Below are 23,233 nucleotides of genomic sequence, written 5' to 3'. Positions count from 1 at the left end.
GTACAAAAATTTAGGAGTAGTCTAATCATAGATGCTGAGCAGAGCAAGGCCTACTTTTACAAGGTCTGTCTTTTCAATAGAGATGGATATGCAAAACTGAATTTTTATAACAATTTATTCACTTGGTCAGGTAATTCTGTCCTAATCTAAGATGATGGTTTGTTGTAGATGGACCTTGACTTTTAGCAAGAAGCCTTCAGAGGGCTCCAAGCCCCTGATAAAGTTAGAGAAGTAACTTACCTCAAGGCCATTGTAAACCAAACCACAGCCAGAATCAGGGTGTTCATCCTGTATTGGGCTGTCAAGCAACATAACACATTATCCCAGACCTACAAAAGCACAAGAAAGAGTGAGTCAGGGAAATCTTAGCAGAGATCATAAAAGATTATTTTCTGATCAAGCTGTGAACTTAATGTTACAGGAAAGAGGGTTTATTTGGGGATGGTAGGCTGGGCTATTGTATTCCGGTGTTCTTTAGGGCTATGCTTAAAAGAATAGATCGCATACATTGAGGGCACAGTATTGATCCAGGCTTGCACTCCAGGATAGTGTAGTCTACAATGAGTTTGTGTGTGTGTGCACAGCACTATAATGCACTGAAAGGATTTGGAGCAGCTCTGCTCTGTGTGTCAGAGCCTGGTCTTTCAACCATTGAGAGCGATTCTCATTTACTTCATGTGGCAAGGGTTTGTACCTCTGAAGCAGAAAAGTCTAAAAGGAATGGCTATGAAGTTCTTGGGCAGTCATGGTATGGGCAGTATAATAGCAAATCCATATGCAGTGAGGAGTTTATATTGTAAGGCTGAAGACTTGATCTCAGCTGGCAGAAGAGCAAGCATCCAGCATTATAATTTATCCTGTGTGGTTAGCATTTTCGACAGAATATGGATTCTGTATTAGGCTTTGTCAGTAGGACATCTCCACGCAAGTAAGAAGGGAAATCCAATGCTTGGGTCATCTGATGCAAGCACTCTGCCTTTAGCATAGCTTAACTGGCTTGCTTTATGTAGCCAGTCCCTTCAGGAACTGACTGGTGGCTTGTGATAAAAACGAATCAGAGTGGACATGTATGTGTATCCACACAGAAAATATTACCTGAGCCCAGACCCATTTCTCCTACATAGTGAACACAAGCGATGGTTTGAATGTGAATTAGGATCTCAACACACCTAATGCACCAAAGCCTCGAAGCCCAATGGGCAAAAGCTCTCGCAGGATGGTCTTTCTGCTCCATACCTGTTTGAATGTGGTTGTGAATCTGACCAGCCAGCGCTGGTACCAGGTCCCTGTGGAGCTCTGGATTTCAATAAACTCGTCTATTTGCTTTGGAGTTTTGATGTGGGCAACCTTGGAATAAAAAGAAAGAAACCAGCCAATGGTTAAACCACCGACCCTGAATGGAGTTGTCATCTTACCTTCTGCACAATACTTTCTCTAAATGTTGGCTACTGAATGTCCCCTCCTAGTGTTTTGTCTAAACAGGTTTCCATTAAATGCTGAATTGAATGGTTTTCTCATAAGCTATAAATTTATCTCTTCCTTTCTCTCTCTTTCTGACACATTTCAAATGTATCACGTCAACTTTGAATCTTCATTAATTAGGTTGGTATTAAAATCTAAATCTGATACCCATCATGTTTAGCCAGCACCACAGTATGTGAATTTGATGTCTTTAAGCAACTGAGGAGCGATCAGAGCTGGCAATTACTGCGAAAAGCTCTAAGAGCAGTCAATCATGTTTTTAAACAAATTTTGCTTCAACTGTGTCTTCTTGTTCTCGTTTCTCCGATGCTACTGGCAGGAGCATTCCCTGATACAGCAACTTTGAAGCATCAGTGTCAGAACAGTGGTGGAGCATGAATTCAAAATGCATAAATGCATAAACATTTGCATCAAAAAAGTCATGCAGTCAAGGAATGAAGCACGTCCTATGGCCAATTTGTCCAGCCACAGCAGACTGAATTTTGAATACTGTAAACAGCTCGTGAACAGCTAAGACTACGTCACACGGAAAGTATGCGGTGAATAATTCTCAATAAAGGGCATGTTCAAGAAACCCAGGATGTGTTTGCAAATAAGACAAGGTGGTGAATGTTCATGGTATAAATTACTGAATAGGACTGATTCACCCCATTCTGGAGTCTAGGCCCTGTATTAAATGTCAGGCCTGGGAAATGTCCCAGGAACAGCTGCTTCAGTGCTTTATGGCTGACTGACACCTGCTGGCCAGTCAGAAAATTACAAATCCCAACATACCGCACCGCATTCCCAGAGCCTGTCTGCCTGCCTGCGCCAGGAAATGTCCATAAGTCTCGATTCACTAGCCAAACAACAGACTTGATCATTTCAAGACACAGCCAATCTAATGTCGCTAGCTGGAACGATGGGCACTGATCAGCACAGTAGTAATCAACTGCTCATTAAGAGCCTAGGAACAGAAGACTTCAGATCATCAGATGCTGGAACAAGCACACAGTGCCCCAACCTAGGAGTGGTGTCAGATAGGTACAGACAATACACATTTATTAGGGGCCCCTAAGTGCCCTAAACCCTGCAGGACTGTCTCACATCATAATATGAACACCCCTGGTGCATCATACCTAACTACACGTGATAAAGTGGACAGGTGGGGCTGGCACGCAGCAGAGGAGAAAGCAGGCCTGCATGCGAGGCATGCGATATCCCAGCTGCGCCCCTGCAGATAACTCGTCAGGCCATGCCAGCGTTCCAGGAAAGCTAGTTAATGATTTTAGAGCAGGTTGCTTTACTTTCTTTCTTTTTCAGGAGGGTTTTCATCCCGGGAAATAGCACAGGGTCATTAAGCCTCTTGTCTGAACCTGGAGCCTGAACACATTTGAAGGTGCAGTGAATTAATTACTGAGGGGCTCATTAGTTACAGACACCCTTTCTCAGTGACTTGTCTAAGCAGTGAGGCCTGCCTTGTTTGCACCGATAAGCTTTGCTTTGCATCCAAACGTGCCTCCTTTTCTTCTCGCCATCTTCCTGTGAAACGCATGTGCCTTCTCATACGTATCACCTGAAATCACAGACTGTTTCCTGGCTAGTTCACTGACCACTTACAACCAAATTACTGTAATGTACAATTAACCCCACCACACACCATCTGGCTGCTTGCTAAATTAGACTGGGTCCACGTTTCGACCTTTTTCACACAGAGCGTTGGTCCAATGCATAATAACCATTCACCTTACTTTCCCTCAGAGAGATTAAAAGCTGGATATGAAGCAGATGGAGTTTTGGAAGCTCATTAGGAAGTACATGGAGTTTAATCACAGTTTGATTAGAAGCCGGAATAGGGAAAGGAGTCATCGGCATTTCCCACAACTAGTCTCTCCTGTTCGTTTTTTTCTGAAGGCAGAACAATTAGGCATGTGAGTGCAACCAGAAAACCCGTGAGGTCTACACTGTGTTTTGTCCCTATGAATGTACAGCTCTCACTAGCAGCTCTTGGGGCTGAAGAACTGCTGCAGAAAGGGGTTGGCATGTGACTTACTAAGTGCCACTATCACGTTCTCACCTCCTCCGTCTGACACCCTGCAGGTCAAATAATAAATGGGACGCTGGAGATCCCCCTGGGTAGAATTAATTAAGGGGCCATCATCTCTGAAGGCAAATAACGGAGTATAAGAAGCTCTGTATGTCAATGTCCCCACCAACAAGGAGTATAAATCACCCCCTTCCCCAGGGAAACCACACTCACTGTGAACACTCTCTCCGGCTCCCCCTTGGCTCGCATGTTGGTGTCATGAACTTGCTTGAGAATCATCCAGGCTTCATCATGTTTACCTGTCTGGGAACATGAAGGGAAGAAGTATGCCCAGTTAGCTACCAACTGTTATGGTCTCCATATACCCTGGGGTAAAGTGGTGTGCCTCAGTTGCTCCGTCTATAAAATAGGGATAAATTATTCCTGCCTTGGTGGGGTTCTAAGAGTTCGTCTGTGTAGGTAAACTTCTTTGAGAGCTCGAGATGAAGGATACCACCACGTGCAGTAAACCAACTACATGCTGTACCCTTGTCTGTGCATGCACAGAAATCCAGTCCCTGTGTATTTTATCCTAATCATGTTTCTTGCCTTTCACTCTTCCAACCAGATCCACTGTTTACATTCCCCAAGTGCATGTTACGTTTGGACCTTATCCACAAAGGCTTTGACGGATTTAAAAATCCCGTGTCTGTTCATTCTTTTTATTGTTCACTGTGGATGTTAGCATTCAAGTGTGATATGCTAGAAGAATGTGAGTAGCAACATGGCACGGAGGGCCAGAAATGAGACTGTGAAGCCAAGTACGTCTCTGTCTCTGAGTTTGTGTGCATTTATGTGAGTGTGTGTGGTGGGTGCATGGGCAGCACACATTACTCACAGTGGCCCCTCATGTGTCAGGAGGGACTAGGTGCCCTCTGTTAAAAATCCAACTGCAGTTGAGTCATCTTACCTCCAGCAAAAAACGTGGGCTTTCGGGCATGAATTTTAATGCTATCAGTGAAGCGATACAGGGCAGAACACAGACCAGTACAAAAACCCTCCAGCTGTGGAATTGGTACTTGGTTCCCATACTGAAACCCCAACCTGTGAACAACAAAAGGGAAAGAGTGAAAATTCTGGCCATTAATATGGATCGATCTCTCTCTCTCTCTCTTCCTCATAGCTACAAACCAGACCCTAAAGGTCTGCAAATGATGATGATAGGCTGATGGTTTCTCATCTGATGGAAGATGAACTCCTCTTAGTAATGGATTCCCCTTGTGGCCTCCACCAAATGATTCAATAGATAACAGCCTATGAGTTCATACTCATTACGTACAATGGAATGGATTATCCCCACGTTCCTGTCTTTTTAAAGACTTTCTTTATCTTTCGGTTCAGAAAGCACGCTGGAAATGAGCGTACCTACAAAGGTACCTACAAAGGGAACAGAGGGTCTAGTAGTGCTGTTTATAACACTTCTACTGCCTCTTTTCCCCTTACAAATAATTTCAGGTACTTAGCCCTACTCTGTACTTCAAGGCACCTTGGAGAGAACAAAATGCATAACGTATCGAGGAGGAAAGCAGTTGTCCCCATTTTAAAGATGTGGAGGGGATGATGGATGATTTCCAGAAACACACAATCAGGAGTTGGAATTGAAACTCCAAGGCTCTGGGCTTTAGTCTTACATTTAGGTAACACGTCTCTGTGGGATCTCCCTTGGTCTCTGACAAGGCCAGATAGTAACCAAATAAGGGGCTGAGAGTACAACTTTAAAGATTCAAATGGCAGCTGTGCCAAAGCAGATGTTTCTTTTTTTTTTCCCCACAAGCCAGCACTGATCAAAGACCCAACTAAAATGGATCTTTAATCAAAACTCTCTTTTCTCAGTTTGCCTTCCCAGACAAAACTCATGGGGGCAGAAATGTGGATTTCAAACACTGCTTTTTCCACCCTCTTTCTCTCTCACAATACTGAACTAAACAAGTTACGGGGCTTTTAGCTATCAGACCTCCATCAGCCACAGCACTGTCCTCAGTCAATCAAGTCCCAAAACAGGATGGCACAAGGGGATAGCAGAAAGGCCAACTGTACAACGCAGGAACCAGATGTACTAACAACAGACAGACGCAGTGCAGAGACACCAATTGCAAAGTTCAAGTATTACCTTTTAAGGGCTTGTTTGGTTTCTTTAAATCATATTTGCAAATAGTGAATGGGTTTCAGCCCAGCCCCATTGCACTGTAGTTGCCATGTCTGTTCCAGGCATCTGGATGTACTATTACTGGCCAAAGCTGTGATCATTTTTAAATGCTAGACGCTATAGACAGATAGATATTTTAGTCTTCCTTCGTGGCCCTTTTGCCCTGTCCTACTTTTCTCCAACAGGGTTTTGCAAGCAGCTGGTATTACTGGATCCTAGATAGGGCATTAATCTTTTTGATTAGATATTTATGGGCTGATGTGTTCCTACATCATGTGTAATGAGTTACCAGGAGAATCATATGACCCAAAGCTTTTCCTTCCTAACAACACTACATTTCAGAGACCTCACATCTCCTCTTCTCTCAGTTAGGATCCCAGCACATTTATGTTCTTGAGAGACACAATCACAAAAAACCCACCTGGAATCTGGCTACGAAAAGTGGGTATATGATAGCCTTGCTCATTTAGCCCTGTGTTAGAATCATAGGATTGGAAAAGACTTCCATGGCCACCTAACCCACCTTCGACCCCTGTTACTATCAAGGCCAAACAATTAAAACAGAAGTGCAGACAGGCTGAGCCTGTCACTGATAAAGGCCGTGGATTAAAGAGCAAATGGCCACACCTGGCTGCAGGGTGCAGCAGGCCTAGCCAGGTGAACAGAAGTAGGATCGGGACTTGGGAGAGGAAGCCTCTTAGGCCAGTAGGGCCTGTGGGCTGCTTTGATAAAGCAGAGAGACTTTTTATTTCTTTTGTGGAACAGCTTGTACCACTTGGATTATTGCTTTGATTTGGACTTGTGAACTGGAGAACTGGTTGGTCCTACAAGGGGTGGAGAAAGCTGTGGATAGGGGGTTTGTTTTGTCATAGGGGCTAAAATACAACCCCAAGCCACATGGGGAACCCTAGCACATGGAGATGGAATCCTAAAAAGTTGTGAGATGACCACTGAGGCCAGGCCTAAAGTCCAGAAGCTGAGGTCTTTATAAGGTGGGCATGGATAGAGAGAAAAAGGAGCCTAGGCTTTAACAGCTGGAGCCCTGACAAGCTCTCAGAAAACCACAGGGACAATCCCAGGAAAGGGAGTGCCCTGTGTGGGTGTGCAGGGGCAAAAGGACCCAAGTACGGTGATGGGTCTGGTAGAGCCAGCCAGGCGGTCTGTGGAGCTGCCGCCAGTCCTATGGCTTCCTTCCACTTCCCAACATACAGCAACATCAAAGTCGTGGCAGGAAAGTAACAGAAGCATAGGCAGGCTGAGAGAAAGTTGGAGAAGAGCAGTGTGGGCTCTACTTACCTTACACCCCTGCTCAAATATAGGATATGCTATTGCTATTGGGCTATGTAAGAGTTGCTACTTATTGGCAATTGTTTGGCTGAGCATGAACAGAAGTCATGGAGTTTCAGTCAAACCCTCCCCAAGTTTGGAGGTACACAGATTTGGGTCTGGGTGCTTGGCAATTGATGGAGGAAGACAGTACTTGCAATCTGCAGTACTAGAAGTGCAGTGTATTTGTGGTCTTTGCTTCAACAGAGCCTTCCCCACTTTCCAGGTGTCTACATGTGCATTACTGTGCAGTAACTAATTGGGCATAATGCAGTTACTAATGCAGTAAATAACTGGACATAAATTTGATACCTGCATGGTGCAGGTATCAAGTTTATGCTCAAGTCAGCATCAATCACCATATTTACTGTGCAGTATGGGTGCGCACATGTAGACGTGTGCCTGTACCGTGGAGTAATTTCAGTTACTGTGCAGTAAATGCGCACATGTAGATGTGACCAATGTGTTTAGGATGGACACTTCACCAGATATAACGCTTCTTCTCTATTTCCTGTATTGCTAACATGTGGCTGGGTGAGTGTGAACATATTCTGTGTATGCAGACCTAGGGGTATTGATATGGTGCTCTCCAGAACAGAAACCTCAAAGCATTTACCGTAGTGTGGAATGATGCTCCAAGCCATTGCCGAGGCATAAATGCCACCAACCATCCAGAACATGCAGAGCCAGCTCAGGTGTTCTCCCCTCTTCTCGCGAGAAAGGAATTCAGAGAAATAGGCAAACACGATAGGGAGGGATCCCCCAATACTGAGAAGAAGAAAAAAAAATCACACAGGAAGAATACAGGTCTTCAGGGAACAAGATCTCTCACCAGCCAAAGTGTCTTAGGGTAAAGGAGGAGCCTACTCTTTCCTTCGGCAACTCAGCAGAACCCACGGTCATTCTCCTCCACGGAGAACCATTGGCAAGATTATGATGCTAGCTAGCTTCCTCTGTCATCCTGTTCTTGGATATCAAGGAGGGACATGAAGCTTGTTATGAGCAGCAAATGGGTTTCATGTACATTGTGAATGTAATGCTGTGCTGCTTTATCCAGAGAGGACCTGCTGAGCCTTTGGGCTGTAGCCACTTGTCCTGTCTGAAACTGCAGAATTGAGCATAGGAGCACAACCTCATTTTACAGTGGCAACCAAGAGCCAGCCAGTAGAAACAGCTTATGGTGGCTATTGGCTTCAGCAGATCTGCTCTGCCCATCTCTATCTGTAATTCCCCTTATCCATCCCCTGCACTACTTAGTCCAAGGGGAAATGTTTATGGAGCCATAGCGGCTGCCGCGTTATTGGTGTCCTGCACCTCTCTGGAGCAACAGGGAGAGCTCAGGTCCCAGTAGACAACCGTCTACATTGCAAGTGACATCCGTCACTGTCCTTATTCACAATTTCAGCATGAAGACCGAGACTTCAGAGTCTTTCTGACAGGTACACGGGCCTGACATGCTGAGTAAATGTTGTCACCCCCCCATGCTGTTTTGTGCAGTGGCTAAAATCTCTGCCTTCAGGGCTATCAATATTCCAAGCACTACATTTGTTTTATGCAACACAAAACAAGAAAACGTATCATTCCCCTGTCTGGCAGCTTCTGCCTGTCCGCATTGAACCAGCAGTCAGTCCGTCCACTGCCTCGGCCTCTGTGTGAACTGCTACAAGTCCCTCCACCAGAACAATTAGCTGATGGGCTAAAGAGAGAGGTACCCACCCGAAGCCAGAGATAAGGCGGCAGAAAAGGAAGAATCCATATCCCTGGGTGAAGGAGGAGAGAAAAACAAAGGCAGCGTTGATTGCAAGTGATATGATGAGGCATTTCCTTCTTCCCAGTTTGTCTGCCAGGCCACCCCACATGACAGCCCCCACCATCATTCCCAGGTAGACTATCAGGCCTAGTGAAAAGAGAGAGACAGGGAGACAAGGCAATTAGCAACAGCCTCTCAGGTGTTTGGTGCAGTAGAATTTGACATCTCACATGTGGCTTCACATTCAAAGCATTTTCGACAACAACTTAACCAGCAACCAGCCATGGGCTCTGATGAGAGGAGGATGGTTGTTGAAACACCCGACCAGCCTGAATGCCTGCAAGTGCCTGGAATACACTGCCTCTTGAGAGAAACAGCATTATTTGGCAGGTACCAGTGTGGATAATGCTTCTTCTCTGAGTCCCAGGTATTTGCTTATATGTCCTCTTGTGAGAGAATAGTTTACTGGAATCTACAGAGTCACCGCCATGTTCGAGGGAGTCAAATTATGACATGTGAATATTCAAATACCCATGAGTTTGGAGAAAACAATGTTGACATATGTTTGGAAAGCCCCTGGCACTTCACAGCTGCCAGCAATGATCAGTATAACTAAAGCTAAGAATAAGTCATATCTAACAAATGGGATACATCCCCTTCTAAAACCCAAAGGTCCCAGGTAATTAACAGTCTATTACTTCTAGGATCTGCACATTAACAAGTCAGACTGGCTCCAGAAGCCAAGACCAGCTGAATTGTATTCCTGACTGTGCCGGTGATTCACTGTGTGACCCTGCATCTCTTTGCCTCTGTTTCGCCATATGTACAATGGGGATAATGTCATTGGCTCTCCAGGGCTGTGTAAGAGCTGAAAATGTAAGGTCAAGTGCTTAAGTTGGTTGGGTTTTTTTACCCTCTAGTGTGATATGGTTCCAGGTAACAAAAAACACCCGACTCCTTCAGCTTCAGGTGCCATCTGATTTCCACCCCAAGAAAATGAGATCTTTGGAGTTGTCCAAGTGTCTGCCCTACATAATGTGTTGCTGTGCAGAGATAGCCAAACTCTAAACCAATGTGGAAGCAATTTTGCTGCAATCTTGCTGAGCTGCACCCAGGCTCATTTACCTTGCCAAAGCTAGTTAGTTCAGCTATTGCTACACTGTGCTACAGTGTGCAGTAAAGACGTATCCGCATTTGAGCAGCCAGAGACTTCTCTTCCCTACCTCACTGGTCACTCATCCCCCAGCACGTCAGCAACAGCCTGGCCTAAGCAGCTTATAACGCACGTGTCCCCAGTACGTGCCACTAGCTATCAAACAGCAGTCTGTCTTAGCTCCACTAACCCAAGGGTATGGAGGGAGAAGCATCCTGAGCTCCTGCCCATTTTTCATGAAACATTGACAGAGCAGAGAGATGGCTAAAGAAAGGGAGAAACTCTTTGCTGGTTGCACCCAAGTTTCCCTTTAATTATGCCATCCTTGACACACTCTGGCTTTCACTGATTCACCAGGAAGGGTCATCCCGTCTAGTCTGACCTTCTGTTTAACACAAGCAATAGGATTTCATCTATTTACTTCTGTACTGTGGCAATTACATGGTTGAAGTCTTGTCCAGAAAGGCATCCAGACTTGGTTCAAAGACTTCAAGAGATGGAGCATCCATCACCTCCCTTGGTACCATATTCCCATAGGTAGTCATCCTCCTTGGGTACAAAACTATTTCCTTTTGTTTATTTGACTAAAACAATTTTTTTTAAAAGATTTGTCTGGTTTTATCTTACAGCAACCAATTCTTTAAAAGACGGTTTTAGTCACTATTTTAATGCTCTCTTGAAACTGAAGAGAATTGGCTTAGCCATAGACAGGAACAGGCAAGCCCCTCACATGGCATGCACCTCTCCACCATACCCTTGAAAGGAAGGCAATTCAGCTTTTCTCACCCATTCAGCTCTTGACCACCCTGCTGAAATGGCCAATAAAAGAGCAATTAGTAGGGGTGGACACTGGTCCAAGTTGGACCAGCTCAGTCACTTCACATCCCTGCCTCCCTAAAGATCCTGGGATTCCTGTAAAGGTACATGAATAATTGCATCCAGAGCCTCACACTGATCTTCTACACAGGCCCGCAAGAGTTTTGCCCATGTAAGGGCAGTAGGATCAGATGCTGAGCATTAACATCCCGGTAACGAGCAGTGTGTGCAGATGCTAGCAGGGCAGGAAAAAAAATGATCAGGCAGAGTGAGATGATTTGATTTGCATTGCTGTGAGGAAAAACCCCCTAGGGATCAATCAATCCAGCTACTGGCGGCATATGGCGTGAGCCTGTGAAAACAACACATTGTGGCTTGGTTTGATCTCCAGCTTTCAGTTCTTTGTTTAAGCTGTTTCTATTAGCAAATTCCCTTCAGCAGGGGGAAATGCAATAAAGGAAATAGTCATTCAGGGAGAGTTACCTAGCTGACCCTTTGAATTAGCCCAGATGAGGCAGGAGCATCATTATCTGGTTTCATTCCATTGAAGCCGGTATAACTGATTTACTCCAGTTCAAGGATATGTCTCTTCAAGTTCAGTGCCTTTGTTTCTGTATGACTCTGCAGTTACTACCCCAAAAGCCCGGGACTGAACTATCTGGTGGCCAAGTGGTTCTTCATGATATGCTCTGATTCTTGAAAGCCCACTTAGACTATGAGGTCCAAACAACAACACATTAAAGGAAATATCACAGCATCACCAATGCCAGAGCTAATATATTGGGAATGAGGTGCAGAACTGTTTCACCATCTTCAAGCTAAAGGATCACGCAATAGTTTAGGGGGAACCCTAATTCAACACTGACTCCTCCTCCATGGTCTCTTCAGTACTACTGCAATAAAAGGCATAAAACCTTGACATGACCTTGATTTTGCAATTCATATTCTCTTTTTAAGTCATGAGAACTACCCAAATTACACCGTCTAGGAAGGCTCACATGCAAAAAAAGACTTGGGTGCAGAGTTAAGGGCTGTAAGCCCCATCTTGTAGGTGCCAGAACCTCATAGTAGAAGCCAAACCTTGTGTTAGGAATTGAAACTCCTGGCACGTTGCATGGAGAGAGTTAGCAGACCCAGATGAGACAAGCAAGGTGAGTTGGGAGCTGCCTAGAGATAGCCAGCATGTTATGCTACTCAGAGCTCAGCATACTCATCTCTATAGACCATTTCCTTCCTCCTGAGATGAATGGTCTGGAGCCCTCTCCTTAGAAATGGGTGCCTATATCTTTGCTTTCAAAAATGGAGCAAGGGTACTCTTTCCTCCTAAAACACAGAGGAGGTGGAGTTGCTTGTGGCCACACACTTTTGCATAATAGTACAAGGGTTAGAGCATTCACCTAGGCTATGGGAGATCCAGATTCTCTCCTCCTTTACCTGAGAGACAAGCCCATATCACAAGCCTAGAGCACTCTTGTTTCCGCAGAACAGACTTCTGGGGAGTCATGGAGCCAGGGAGAGAGCATGACTCGGTAGCCTGGTGGAAGGAAAGGGGAGAGATGGATTCCAGCCAGTAGCTCTGACCAGGACTGAGCCGCTCAGAAAAAAAGAAGTGTTGTGAATGTGGAGTGTGGGAACACTATCCCTGATGAAGCTTAACAAGAGGAGCCTCCTCAGCTCAGCTAGGGTCCGAGCTCAGGTAGGTACCCAGGTGCCCCTGCTCCCACTGAAGACAAAAGCTGCTGAAGATGCAAAGAACCCAGTTGCAATAATGAAGGTTCCTGCATTCATCCCTGCATTAGCAACTGCACAAGATGACCACTCCAGTTGCTCTGGTGTGCTCTGCACCATGATACAAAGCCAGCTAAGGAATGATGCAGAGGGGCATTTGGAAGTCGACGCTAATATCCTTCTAGATTGTAAATGAATGCACCTTTTTTTTTTTCCTGAAATACATTACTAAATTAAAAGCTATGCAGCATACAGCCACTGCAGGATTTCACAAGCTGCTTGGCTCATATTAATCAGACCTGGAAAAGTTCAGGCTTCTAACAACACTGCTTCTGATCCCATAACTAGTCTGTGGGAATAATGGGTAGTGAATTATTTAGCCTTTTTCCCCATTCATGAGCTAATTACAATTTTGCTTTATGTATTTGCTCAACTTCTCTTTGCAGAGTTTTCCTTTCACTCTTAGGATTGATCCCAGACAATTCACTAAGCGTTTTTTCTAGCTGACAATCAAAAAGTCCACCTACACTGATTGGTTGCCCAAGTAATGAAGTGTTGTTTGTATTCTGTAATCTGATGAGTACATTTTTTATCATCAGGAGAAGGATTTTGGGTAGGCTGTTGAGGCTTTACATTCTTCAAGAAGAGAGAGAAAATAGGCAGAATGAAGGATCATTAATGCCTTTTCCTCTGAAATGATAAACATTATTCTTAAAAAAAAAAAGAGAGAGAGAGACATTGCAAGATTTCTCAAGGTAGGATCATCTCATCCACATAAAGCAGCTGTTTGTTTGTGCCTGGTACTTGCTGCAAAGGATGTTATCAGATTCTTTATGAATAGTTTAACTGTCTATATGTTGGAGATATTCTGTGCCATTCCGGATGATATTAGAATTTGATCTTTCATACAACATGTCCTGCAATAAGGCACATGCCTTGCTTGTGAAAGGCTGAATGAAGGGAAAAAAAGATATTTTCTTGTAGTAAGTAACTGGGTAGCAGCAGCTGGGGCGCTGAGCCTGCTCATAGTTTTGTTCTCTGTGGATCTGGGCAGATTTTACTTTAACTTTTGCCTGTAAGCAGCAGAAACTGATCTTACCATATTCCTCACATACAATGTGCACTCCTATTTCCAGTGATTGGATTTGGGGGGGGGGGAGGGGGAAGATGCACACTTTTTATGTGCTAAAATGTAGGAAATACGCTATTTCCAGTATAAGCATCAGGTGTCACGGGTTCAACATCCACTCTTCTGCCCTAGCCAACTCATGATGCAGTGAATGAATGATCGTGTAATAATGCTTTAGCTAAAGATATATGGACACCAGAGCAGCCAGATAAAAGCATATGCACAGCATGGGAACTTTCAATCTCTCTCTCTACAGACACCAGCCTCTGCCACCTTGATCAGAACATGCCGGATAAAGGAACAAATATAAAATCCAAAACCATAATGAAGGAGACTCCCTGTGGGCTGCCATAATGGTTAAGGCTTTTACACCAGCCACTGAGATGCATTAACATCACGCACGCTGGAGTGCCTCTGATTCTGCGGTAGGTGCTGTCATAGGGAAGTGACAGTCCCTATCGCACACCTTAGCCAGCACACCACTGCCCTCTATACTGATAGTGAACTCTGCCAACAGAGTGATGGAGGGTCTTTCAGCAAAGCTAAACCCACAGTTTTGAATCCAGATTAAAAACGAATGGTCAGGCCGAGTTAATTGTGTTTTGCAGAGAAAATCCATGTTGGCAGCTGTTCATCAAAGCTTCTTAAAAGTGAAAAAATATCTGGCCAGGAGCAGGAGCCTGCTGCCTTCTAATCTCCAGGATGCCTTTCCATTTTGATTGTAGCCAGTGATCTATTATTATTATTTTTACTATATAATATCCTGATTGAGGGTGTGTGGAAGCCAGCTATCTGGCCACTGGGGACATTTGTTTTCAGCTGCAGCCACCCAGCTCGGAGTGACTGAGCAACAGCTCCATTAATCAAGTGCCTTTGGTTATTACGTGTCCGACTCCACTAGGTCCTCTCTTACAGCCAAACAAAGAGACCTGGAGGACTTTAAAGCTTTACTAAAAGAAATATAACAGCTATAGAAGGCCATAGTCCTGCAGAAATGTCTTGCCTTGGTGCATTTGTTTCTTATTTTATTCAACCCAAGAGCTGATCCTGTACAAGTCTGTGCATAAGAGGAACTGGAGCTACACTGAGCCCCAAAGCTAGCGACCACAGAGATCCAGCAGGTGCAAACTTCCCAGTCTAAACCACTTTCTGCACCTTGCAGGCACTCCAGATTGGCATCCTACTCTCTCCAGGGATAATTTTATTATAGGATAAAATGTTAAGGGTATATAGAGAGGCTACTGTGTAGGAGAGGTATAATCAGACTTCTGAAGTCCAGTATGTAGAAGACCATTTGGGCAAAAACAGTTGCTCCTACCCAAAGAGAGAGTCTCAATTCCTAGGAGGAGAGAAGGGTATGGAAGTGCCCACATGCATATCTCTGCTTTGGGGGCAGGGCCAGAGTGTTTCTGCTACTAAATGATGGCGTTTCAAGTGACTGCACTCTTGGTGCGAAGGGAGCGAGTGGATGTCATGCATGATGCCAAGTGCAGCACTCCACCATGTGAGCAGGGTGCAGGACTCACAGCTGAATACCGCTGGAAAAGGGCAACATTCAAAGGATTAAACAGGCAGCAGAAGAGGTTTGGTAGGAGGAGTGCAGCTGATATTGAAGGCGCCGAACAGCGCAGATTGTGACCGCAAACTCAGGCACCCAAGCTCAGGGTAGGGTTCAAGATTACGTCTCTGTGAGACAGCATCTATTATGAACTGAAATTAGGCAGGATGAACCCAAGCTAGTATTTTCTGTTGATAAATACAACCTAGTCGAAATGGCATTAGTTCTCTATGTATTTTGTTTCATAAACCAGTGATGCTGGGCAAACTAACCCCTTCAGATTTCCAGTAAGAAAGATCTGCCATAAAAATGACAGTAGTGACTACCATCAGGTAATTTCTACATCCATTTCCGAGGCATTGGCTGTCTGTGCTGGAGGCACCCACTCCACAGCCCAAATGAAATCACCAGGATGCTTTATCATGATGGGCAGCATCCTCCTCCTGCAAAGACTGCATGTTCCAGACAGCATCATCAAACTTGCATTTGGGCAGCTGCTATAAACCACTCCAGTAGATAAGTGCCATCCTGGGGCTGCAGGTGCAGTACTTATATAGCAAAGAAAGATTTACAGGCAGCAGTTTTCTGGAGTAACATCTTGCCATGGTGTTCATTCAGCATTTGTTATTCTTTTCTAAAATGTGCACCTGCTTCTAGCGGCATTTTTCAGGGAGGTACCAGATAGCTCTGTGTACATGCTTGGGATCCGGGTATTGAAAAGAGGGTCGCGGGTTTTGTCAAATACACAAACCCAGTGAGATGTGAAACAGCCAGAATCCTAAGGAACCAGAGGTGCTCAAGTCAGTAGGCAAAGGAAGATAAGTCTCAAGAAATGTAAATTAGCCTGCAGAGAAGAAATGAACCTAAGAAATAACAGTCTGGGAGGACTGTTATCAGAAGTCCTGCATACAAAAAATTGAGGACCACTTGGTGCATATATCACTACACCCAAAAATACTAATTAGGTAGTGAGCTGTATTGAAAGATGCAAGGGATGCATTGGATTCTTTCAGGAATCCTTTGAACACGGTCCCACTGCAACATTTCTATTACCTCAGGAGGAAAAAAAGGTTGATATTCAAGTTTTAGTAGAACTAATAAAAAAATCCAAAGCTAATTCCATTCTGCTGTGCCACTCCTGCTTTTAATATTCACCAAATGCTCTAGAAAACAAATTTACTGGCAGCAATATCCTCACAATAAGCAGTACTTTGAAAATGTTAGAGAATATTCCTGGGAAACACATTCCAAACTTGGAGCCGTGAGAGTTCATACCCGAAACTTGATTCAAGCCGTTATACTCATTCAATCAACGTCCAAATTGGGTGACCTATTGTGCGACCTGTGTGTCCAGTCCAAATTTAATTGCTGGTGAACAGGCGCATATAACATCTGAAGTTGTTGTTGTGTTGGTTAGAGGGCAAGCATTATCTGAAGACATCGTTCCATCAGTAATATAAAATAATGGGCACATTTGAGAAAACACGCCAGCACAAAACAAGAAAGTTTGTGAAAAGAAAAGTATGTGTGAACAGTAAAAATAGTTTTTAAAAGAAAAAGAGCTGAAATTCAAAGAAAAAAAGATGTGGTTATGAATCACTCAGCCAGCAGCTGTTGCTACAAGCAAAATAGAAAGCCACTGCGTTTATTCCTCCTGGAAAACAAGAAAAAAAAAGGGGGGGAGGGCAATATATACAAAGTTTCTAAATGAAGTAAGTTCTTTAAATTTTGTTAAAATTCTTCAACTTATGTCATGGAAAGCAAACTACATGATGAGAGTGGCTCCTTCAGGCTTTAAAATCTGTGCCCATATGAATAGGAAGGACATACACAAGGCCGTGCTATGTAAGTGCTAAGCACTTTTATGTCAACCAATTTGTTCAAGACAGACTGTTTCAGAAAGGGTTTCACAACCAGTCTAGGCTCTTATCGGAGGTCTCCTACACCCCTCTACTTCAGTTCATGTGACATTTCTTTTGTTCAACAGTTATGCAGCAACATCTCCCTAACAATTAATGGCCCGTCCAGTTAAAAGCGAATCATCCCGTCTATAACAGTGAAAGAGATTTTCCTGTTGTAATGAATGAGGAAGACACATATTTGAACTGGCTCATGGTAAGGGATAGCTGCTGTAATCCTAGGGAATTTTGCAGCCGAATCAAAGGAGAATTTATGAATCCACAAATGTTGCGACGTGTCACCGCGAGCGCACGCTGAACATTTCACAGGTGCTACCAGCACAGAGAGTGGGTGGGTGTTTGCGCGGAGTCTGTTTCAAGGTACCCCCCATTGGGATTTGTCCATCAATATAATATTCATGGGACCATCTGGCTTCTTCACACCCAGCCCCTCTGCTAAACTGAACTTTTCAACAGAGGAAGCCAAATTAATCCTTTGCTGTTAAAGGAAAATCTGTTCATTTGGGCTCATGTCAGATAAAATTACCGTTCTGTTTACAAACGAGGAGGCGATCAACACCCAGAAAGGGGCCTACACGAAGCTCCACCAAGGTGAAGCAGCACTGACCTTCAGGAGGTCTCTGTGAGTTATAGTAAGCCATGCCGCACGCTGGCCGGTGTGCACCTGTACCACTGCCCTCCGTTCACGTATTAGGCCCACTCTTGTGTAACACAAGAGATGCCAATGCTGCAAGAAGATGTTGACTGACACAGATGGGAAGGCTGGCTGTTCTTGTGCCCCTCTCATGTTTGTCTTCAATGAATATGCTAATGAACAACTTCCAAGGAATGTCTCAAGGGAAATATTGTGCAGTATTCAGAAACTGAAGATTCTGATTCTTGTAACCATGAATATCTGCACCGTCAATTTGTTTCGGTGTCCACCAATGCAGCAATCTCAGTCGCACCTGCACCACGGTGCCCTAGCACAGTCCCAGGCACCTGCGTTCTGCCATGGTTCTGTGTTGGTAGGATGCACAGGATAACACTACACGGAGGGTGTGTTAATCAACCCTGCTAGAGCCTAAACCATTTGCTGGCATGGTTAGGCTTTTAGGCCCAAGGCATGGCTGGGGGTGGGTCTTAAAGGCACCATAACTGGATATATAAGACATTTACCCAGAAAAAAATAAACTGGATAAGATACTGAGTTCTGATAAGGTGGTAATTAGAATTTGTTGAAAGAAGAAGAAAAGGCAACACCAATATTTGCCTCTAGGAATAATAATAATACCAAGCCCCCAAACCAGCGTAACCTTACATCAGGGATGTGCAAAATACGGCCCGTGGGCCAGATCTGGCCCATGAGGCCATTCTATCCGGCCTACGGGGCCCCTAAAAAATTTAGAAAATTCATATTTATCTGCCCTTGGTTCCTGTCAAAAATGACAGGAACCAGGAGCAGTAGGACCCAGGGGAAGCCTGGCAGGCTCCCCCAGCAGGGTCCCAACAGCAAGGCCTGCCTGGCCCCACCCCCAGCTGGAAGCCCCAGCCAGGGCTTCTGGCCTGGGACCACGTGGCTGCACCACGTTGCAAACTCAGGTAAGTGTGGGGGGGGAGAGGGGAGAAGGGCGGGGGGGACCCTTGGCAGGGAAGGAGCCTGGGGAAAAGCTAATTATGGGGGGTGGAAAGCAGCCCTTCCCCACCCCATGGCCAGCACCCCACACCGCAGCTGCTTGCAGCCTGCGCAGGGCTGCGTGTGCTACTCAGGACAGCCCCACGCAGGCTGTGAGTGGCTGCAGCATGGGGTGCCAGTCACGGGGCAGGCAAGGGGCCACTATTTCCACCCGCCACACTCAGCACCACCTTGTAACCTGCCCCACTGCCAGCTCCAGCCTCGCCACCACTGTTTGCCACCTCTGCCTGTGGGCTGCCCAGCGCGTGAGCTCTGGGCGGGCAGCAGCAGCCAACATTACCCAAAGTGGCAAGTGGGGGGCTGCAGCTGCTGCCACCAACGGGCAAGCCTGGAGCCAGTGGGGCCCTGGCTGGGCATAGGGCACGTTACAAGCTGGTGCTAAGTGTGGGGAAAAGCAGCCCCTCACTTGGCCCATGCCCAGCACCCCATGTTGTACCCGCTTGGAGCCCACGTGGGGCTGCCTGTGCCTCCTCCAGACAGTCCCGCGTGGACTGTGAGCACCTGCAGCAGGGAGCATCAGCCGTGGGATGGGCGAGGGGACACTTTTACCCGCACTCAGCATCAGCTTCTTCCCTGCCGGTGAGCAGGGGGTCAGAGCTGTGCGCTGCCCCCGCCTGTACTGCGGGGCTGGGGGGCGCTGGGAGTGAGCAGGTGCAGAAGCCAGCGGGAGCATGGCGCCTGCACCGGTGTCCTGGAGCCAGTGCCAGCAGGGCGCAAAGCAGGGTGGCAGGAGAGCGGGGTCCTAGCCAGCAGGGGCTCTATGGAGCCGGGCCAGCTCCCCCCCACTCCCTGCTGGTGCAGCCCAGCCCAGATCCACAGACCTCTGCCAGCCTGTGCCCCAATTTGGGCCCCACTGATGCTGGCCCTGGGACACTGGTCCCAAGATGGTGACCAGGGGGTGGGGCACCTGTCAAGGGGCGGGGCTACCCATGCAGCCCTCAACACCCTGGCAAAGCTGGGTAAGTGGCCCTCCCCCCAAAATAATTGCCCACCCCTGCCTTACATATATCCTTTCTAACTCAATTCGTATTGCTAGGCATGAATTTCAATCTTGCTGCATTATCTACCAGCACGATTTTTATTACTTTTTTGGTCTAAACTACTAAAGAGAAAATGGAACTAGGATTCAGCAAAGAGTTTTATCTTTAAATGGTTGTTATTATACTTAAAGCTGTAAAAAGAAAGGATGGTCTTGTGCCTAATAGCTCTTAATCTTACTCTTGGCTCTGCTGTGGTCTACTCTGCAGCTTTGGACAGGCCACTTAAATGTCTCCTTTCTCCTTCTCCCCGCTTGCAGTGGCAAACCAAGTTGACATTACTGACACTATAGGGATATTAACATTTGTTCTGTGTTCTTTCCATATGAAAGGTCCTAAAATGCTATTATTACTCTTCATTTTATATTATTTGTTTCTAGGTATACATAAATAACAATATTTGCTACCTGGGCTATGAATAATGGCAATAAGCCATCGTTGCTGCTGTTTTTACTTTTGTTAAGTTTTGGGCCAATGCACAAATATCAAGTGAAGAACTGAAAATAAACTCTGAGAAATGAACAAGCCCCATCTCAGCCCACAAGTTTTTGAAAATATATACCATCAAAGTGCTAAAAAATGTAAAACTGATTTTTTTTCCCTTAAATTTCCCCTGTGTGCCATTTTGAAATAACATTTCACAGCAAAGAGAAACCCAAAATATATGTTCTGTACCCACAGGGACAGCTGGGGCTAAAATAACCGTTCATTTGCATCTCATATAGAGTTGTTTATTTTCAGAATAAAATGCAAACGTTTTATACGATGTGTCACATTCATTTCACACTTTTCACAAAAAAACATTGCAGGCATATGTTTGTTTGTCATTTTTGCTCAATTTGGGTATAATTTTGGTGATTTTTCCCCCTACTGTTCCCAATGACAGCAAAGCATGCAAAAGATTAAGGGTTTAAAGCAAACTGTATTTTAAATAATAGCAAATGTTCATCAACAGATCTATTTAACTCTTCTTCTTTTCTTTTATGGTTTGCCTATTTCTCCCACGTATTTTTCACTCAGCCATCCCCTCAAAACTGAAAGGGGAGACATTCTCTTAGGCACATTAGCAACTACCTGAAACCCACCTCACCTCCATTTGGGATATTCTGATTTTTTTCCCTTTATTACAAACACAGCTAGATGAACAGCCACCAGAGAATCGGTATGAACTCTTGTGCAAGGTCTATTTGTATATAACAAAGAGAAGGAATTCATGTGTATCTAATGACCCATGGGCCCCTATAAAGTCATGGTAATTTGAGCGAGAAGCATGCCCACTCTAATAAAATCTCTGTTCATTTCACAAAGACCCGCTTTTGCAGATTATCACTAAACATTAGTTATAAATGGAGCCAAAGAGCTTCTTGATTGCTACAATTACTCTGACAAATCAGGCTGTAAGTACCATTGAACCCTGAGTATTAACAAGCCTAATTTGCAAGAGCACAATCCCGAGAAGATCGAGGAACTGGAGTCCCCAGAGGGAAATGAGCTTGTCTCAGAAGCTCTCTGCTACTTTACAAGGTTTCAGTCTTGAGATGGTCTTGAGGAGGTTTTGAGGAAGCTTATTTTTTGGTATCTCTCCTTAGTACCTTCATGAGAGCCAGCTGGGAGATTGTACCCTGGAGGAGACAAGGCCATCCTGAACAGTATGATGTTTGTGCCACTTGGTACTGGTTCTTCATGCTCAAGCATTTCTCTGCAGCCTGAGTGTTTTCAAAGCCCCTTGGAACACAGTTCCTTCTCTCATAGACCTAGATCCAAACCAGCCACACCTCCCTGCACAAAAATAGCTGGCAGGTGAATAAGAGCCTTTATAAGAAAAACAAAAAAGATTTATTTGAAAACAGACTGTATTTGAAAACAGTTTCCTCTCCCATAGCTACCACTAGCACGAGAGTAATATCCAGTCCACTCTTCTCTCAGCCTTTCCAGCTGAACTGTATCAGCTCTTCCTAATATGTGTAAGTATTTTAACTGCAGCTCCGATGTCTAATTTCCAAACCAGACAGTTAAGGAGAGTGGAAAAATTTCTGCAAAACCAAGTTCCAAAAATGTTTAAAGTGGGGAGGAGAGCCCTAGAGGAAAAGGAACTAGGAAGCATGTTGTTCCTCCTCCTAAAAGAAGACAGAAGTACTGGATAACTGCACAGAAAAGTGTGCAAGGTTATTTAAAGCTCATCTGAACTCTCTGAACTGTCCATCTTGCACTTAGTGGAATTGAAAGAGCATAAGAACAAGCTTTCTCTTGAGATTTCTGTCCTTTCTACTTCTGGTTGTGCCAGAAATACTTCAAAGATAGATTTTCCCGGGACATTTCAGTGCTCCTGACCGTGGTGCCTATAGTCAGGAGCTCCACCAAGGATAGATATTTATAGAGTCAGATATTCAGAATATCTGAACTTTTATATTTGGGCACCAAAATAAAAGACCTGCTTTCTGGTCCAGTCAGTGGGCACCTGCCATGCTCAGAGATTTCCCAAAGACACGAATCTTCCAATAGTGGCTTTGTAAGTCTTGTAAATGCACCATACAGTTGCATGGCTGATTACCATTATCACACAGGGCTGGATGCTTCCAGGGTTCCTAAGGAGTCTAGAAAAACCCTGCACCGTATTTTGGCTCATGCCTGAAGAAAAAATAATCCTTTATCCCAACTGTCCTACTCAGTCTCAGGTAAAATAAATAAACCTTTGTTTAAGCCCGGTGGGAGGTAGAAGCAGTGAAGCAAAGCAGATGTTGTTAACAGGCTGATTTTCTAATCCCTGTGTGGAACATTAATTTCAGTCTACAGATTTAGAAGGAAACCTCCATAGACTTCTTTGACCTAGTACACAGTAGCAAACAGTTTTAGTAGAGAATCTGGCCTATGAAGGGAAATGGCAACACAGCTACTCTGCTAATTGGGACTTGGAGCAAAGAAAAGGTGGGGTTGGACCAAGAAGGGAACATTAGTGAGCTTGGCGGTGTCAGGAGATGCAGTGTAATAGCTTGCAGATCAATGCAGTGGCCTGAGTTCTGCTGCTGGGAAATGGTAAGGCTGGGAGGAGTGGGAAGCCAATGGTAGAAAATGAAACCACTGCAAGAACTGGCTACAGAATTGAGTTGCAGTCACCACTGACTCTCAGTGGAGATCATCAAAAGCTCTTCCTCAAGCACAACATTTTGAAATTCTTTGAACACGAGGCTGAAAGTGAATCGGGGTCTATCCTGCACTCCTTGTGCAATTCCCACAGATTTCAGTGCACTGGGAGGGGGTAAAGAACGAGATTCATATAAAGCAGGATTCTGCTACTTCTAAGAGACCTCATGGTAGTGTTAGGCTGTGAAGCTACATCTGAGGTCGTGCTGAAATAGTTTCATAGTTTGTAGGGTCAGAAGGGACCTGAGCAGATCATCAAGTCCGACCCCCTGCCATGGCAGGAAAGAGTACTGGGGTCAAACGACCCC

The 23,233-nt window shown here is 45.0% G+C and overlaps 1 protein-coding gene across 1 annotated transcript in view; it reads right to left on the bottom strand.

The window, feature by feature from the left end:
* SV2B (synaptic vesicle glycoprotein 2B) overlaps positions 1–23,233 on the bottom strand; it is a 95,220-nt gene that overhangs the window by 15,031 nt on the left and 56,956 nt on the right. Inside the window, exons 3-8 of the mRNA XM_019533757.1 lie at positions 8,736–8,916; positions 7,636–7,787; positions 4,458–4,591; positions 3,722–3,811; positions 1,237–1,347; positions 241–329 (exon numbers count right to left, since the gene is read on the bottom strand). Of these exons, the coding sequence (XP_019389302.1) occupies positions 241–329; positions 1,237–1,347; positions 3,722–3,811; positions 4,458–4,591; positions 7,636–7,787; positions 8,736–8,916 (757 nt within the window). The remainder of the gene's footprint in view (positions 1–240; positions 330–1,236; positions 1,348–3,721; positions 3,812–4,457; positions 4,592–7,635; positions 7,788–8,735; positions 8,917–23,233) is intronic.

Source organism: Crocodylus porosus, unplaced genomic scaffold (assembly GCF_001723895.1).
Source record: "Crocodylus porosus isolate Cpor-Errol unplaced genomic scaffold, CroPor_comp1, whole genome shotgun sequence".
In the NCBI taxonomy this organism is placed as follows: Eukaryota; Metazoa; Chordata; order Crocodylia; family Crocodylidae; genus Crocodylus; species Crocodylus porosus.
The sequence above is the reverse complement of the archived record's forward strand: the minus strand, read 5'-3'. Positions and strand labels throughout refer to the sequence as shown.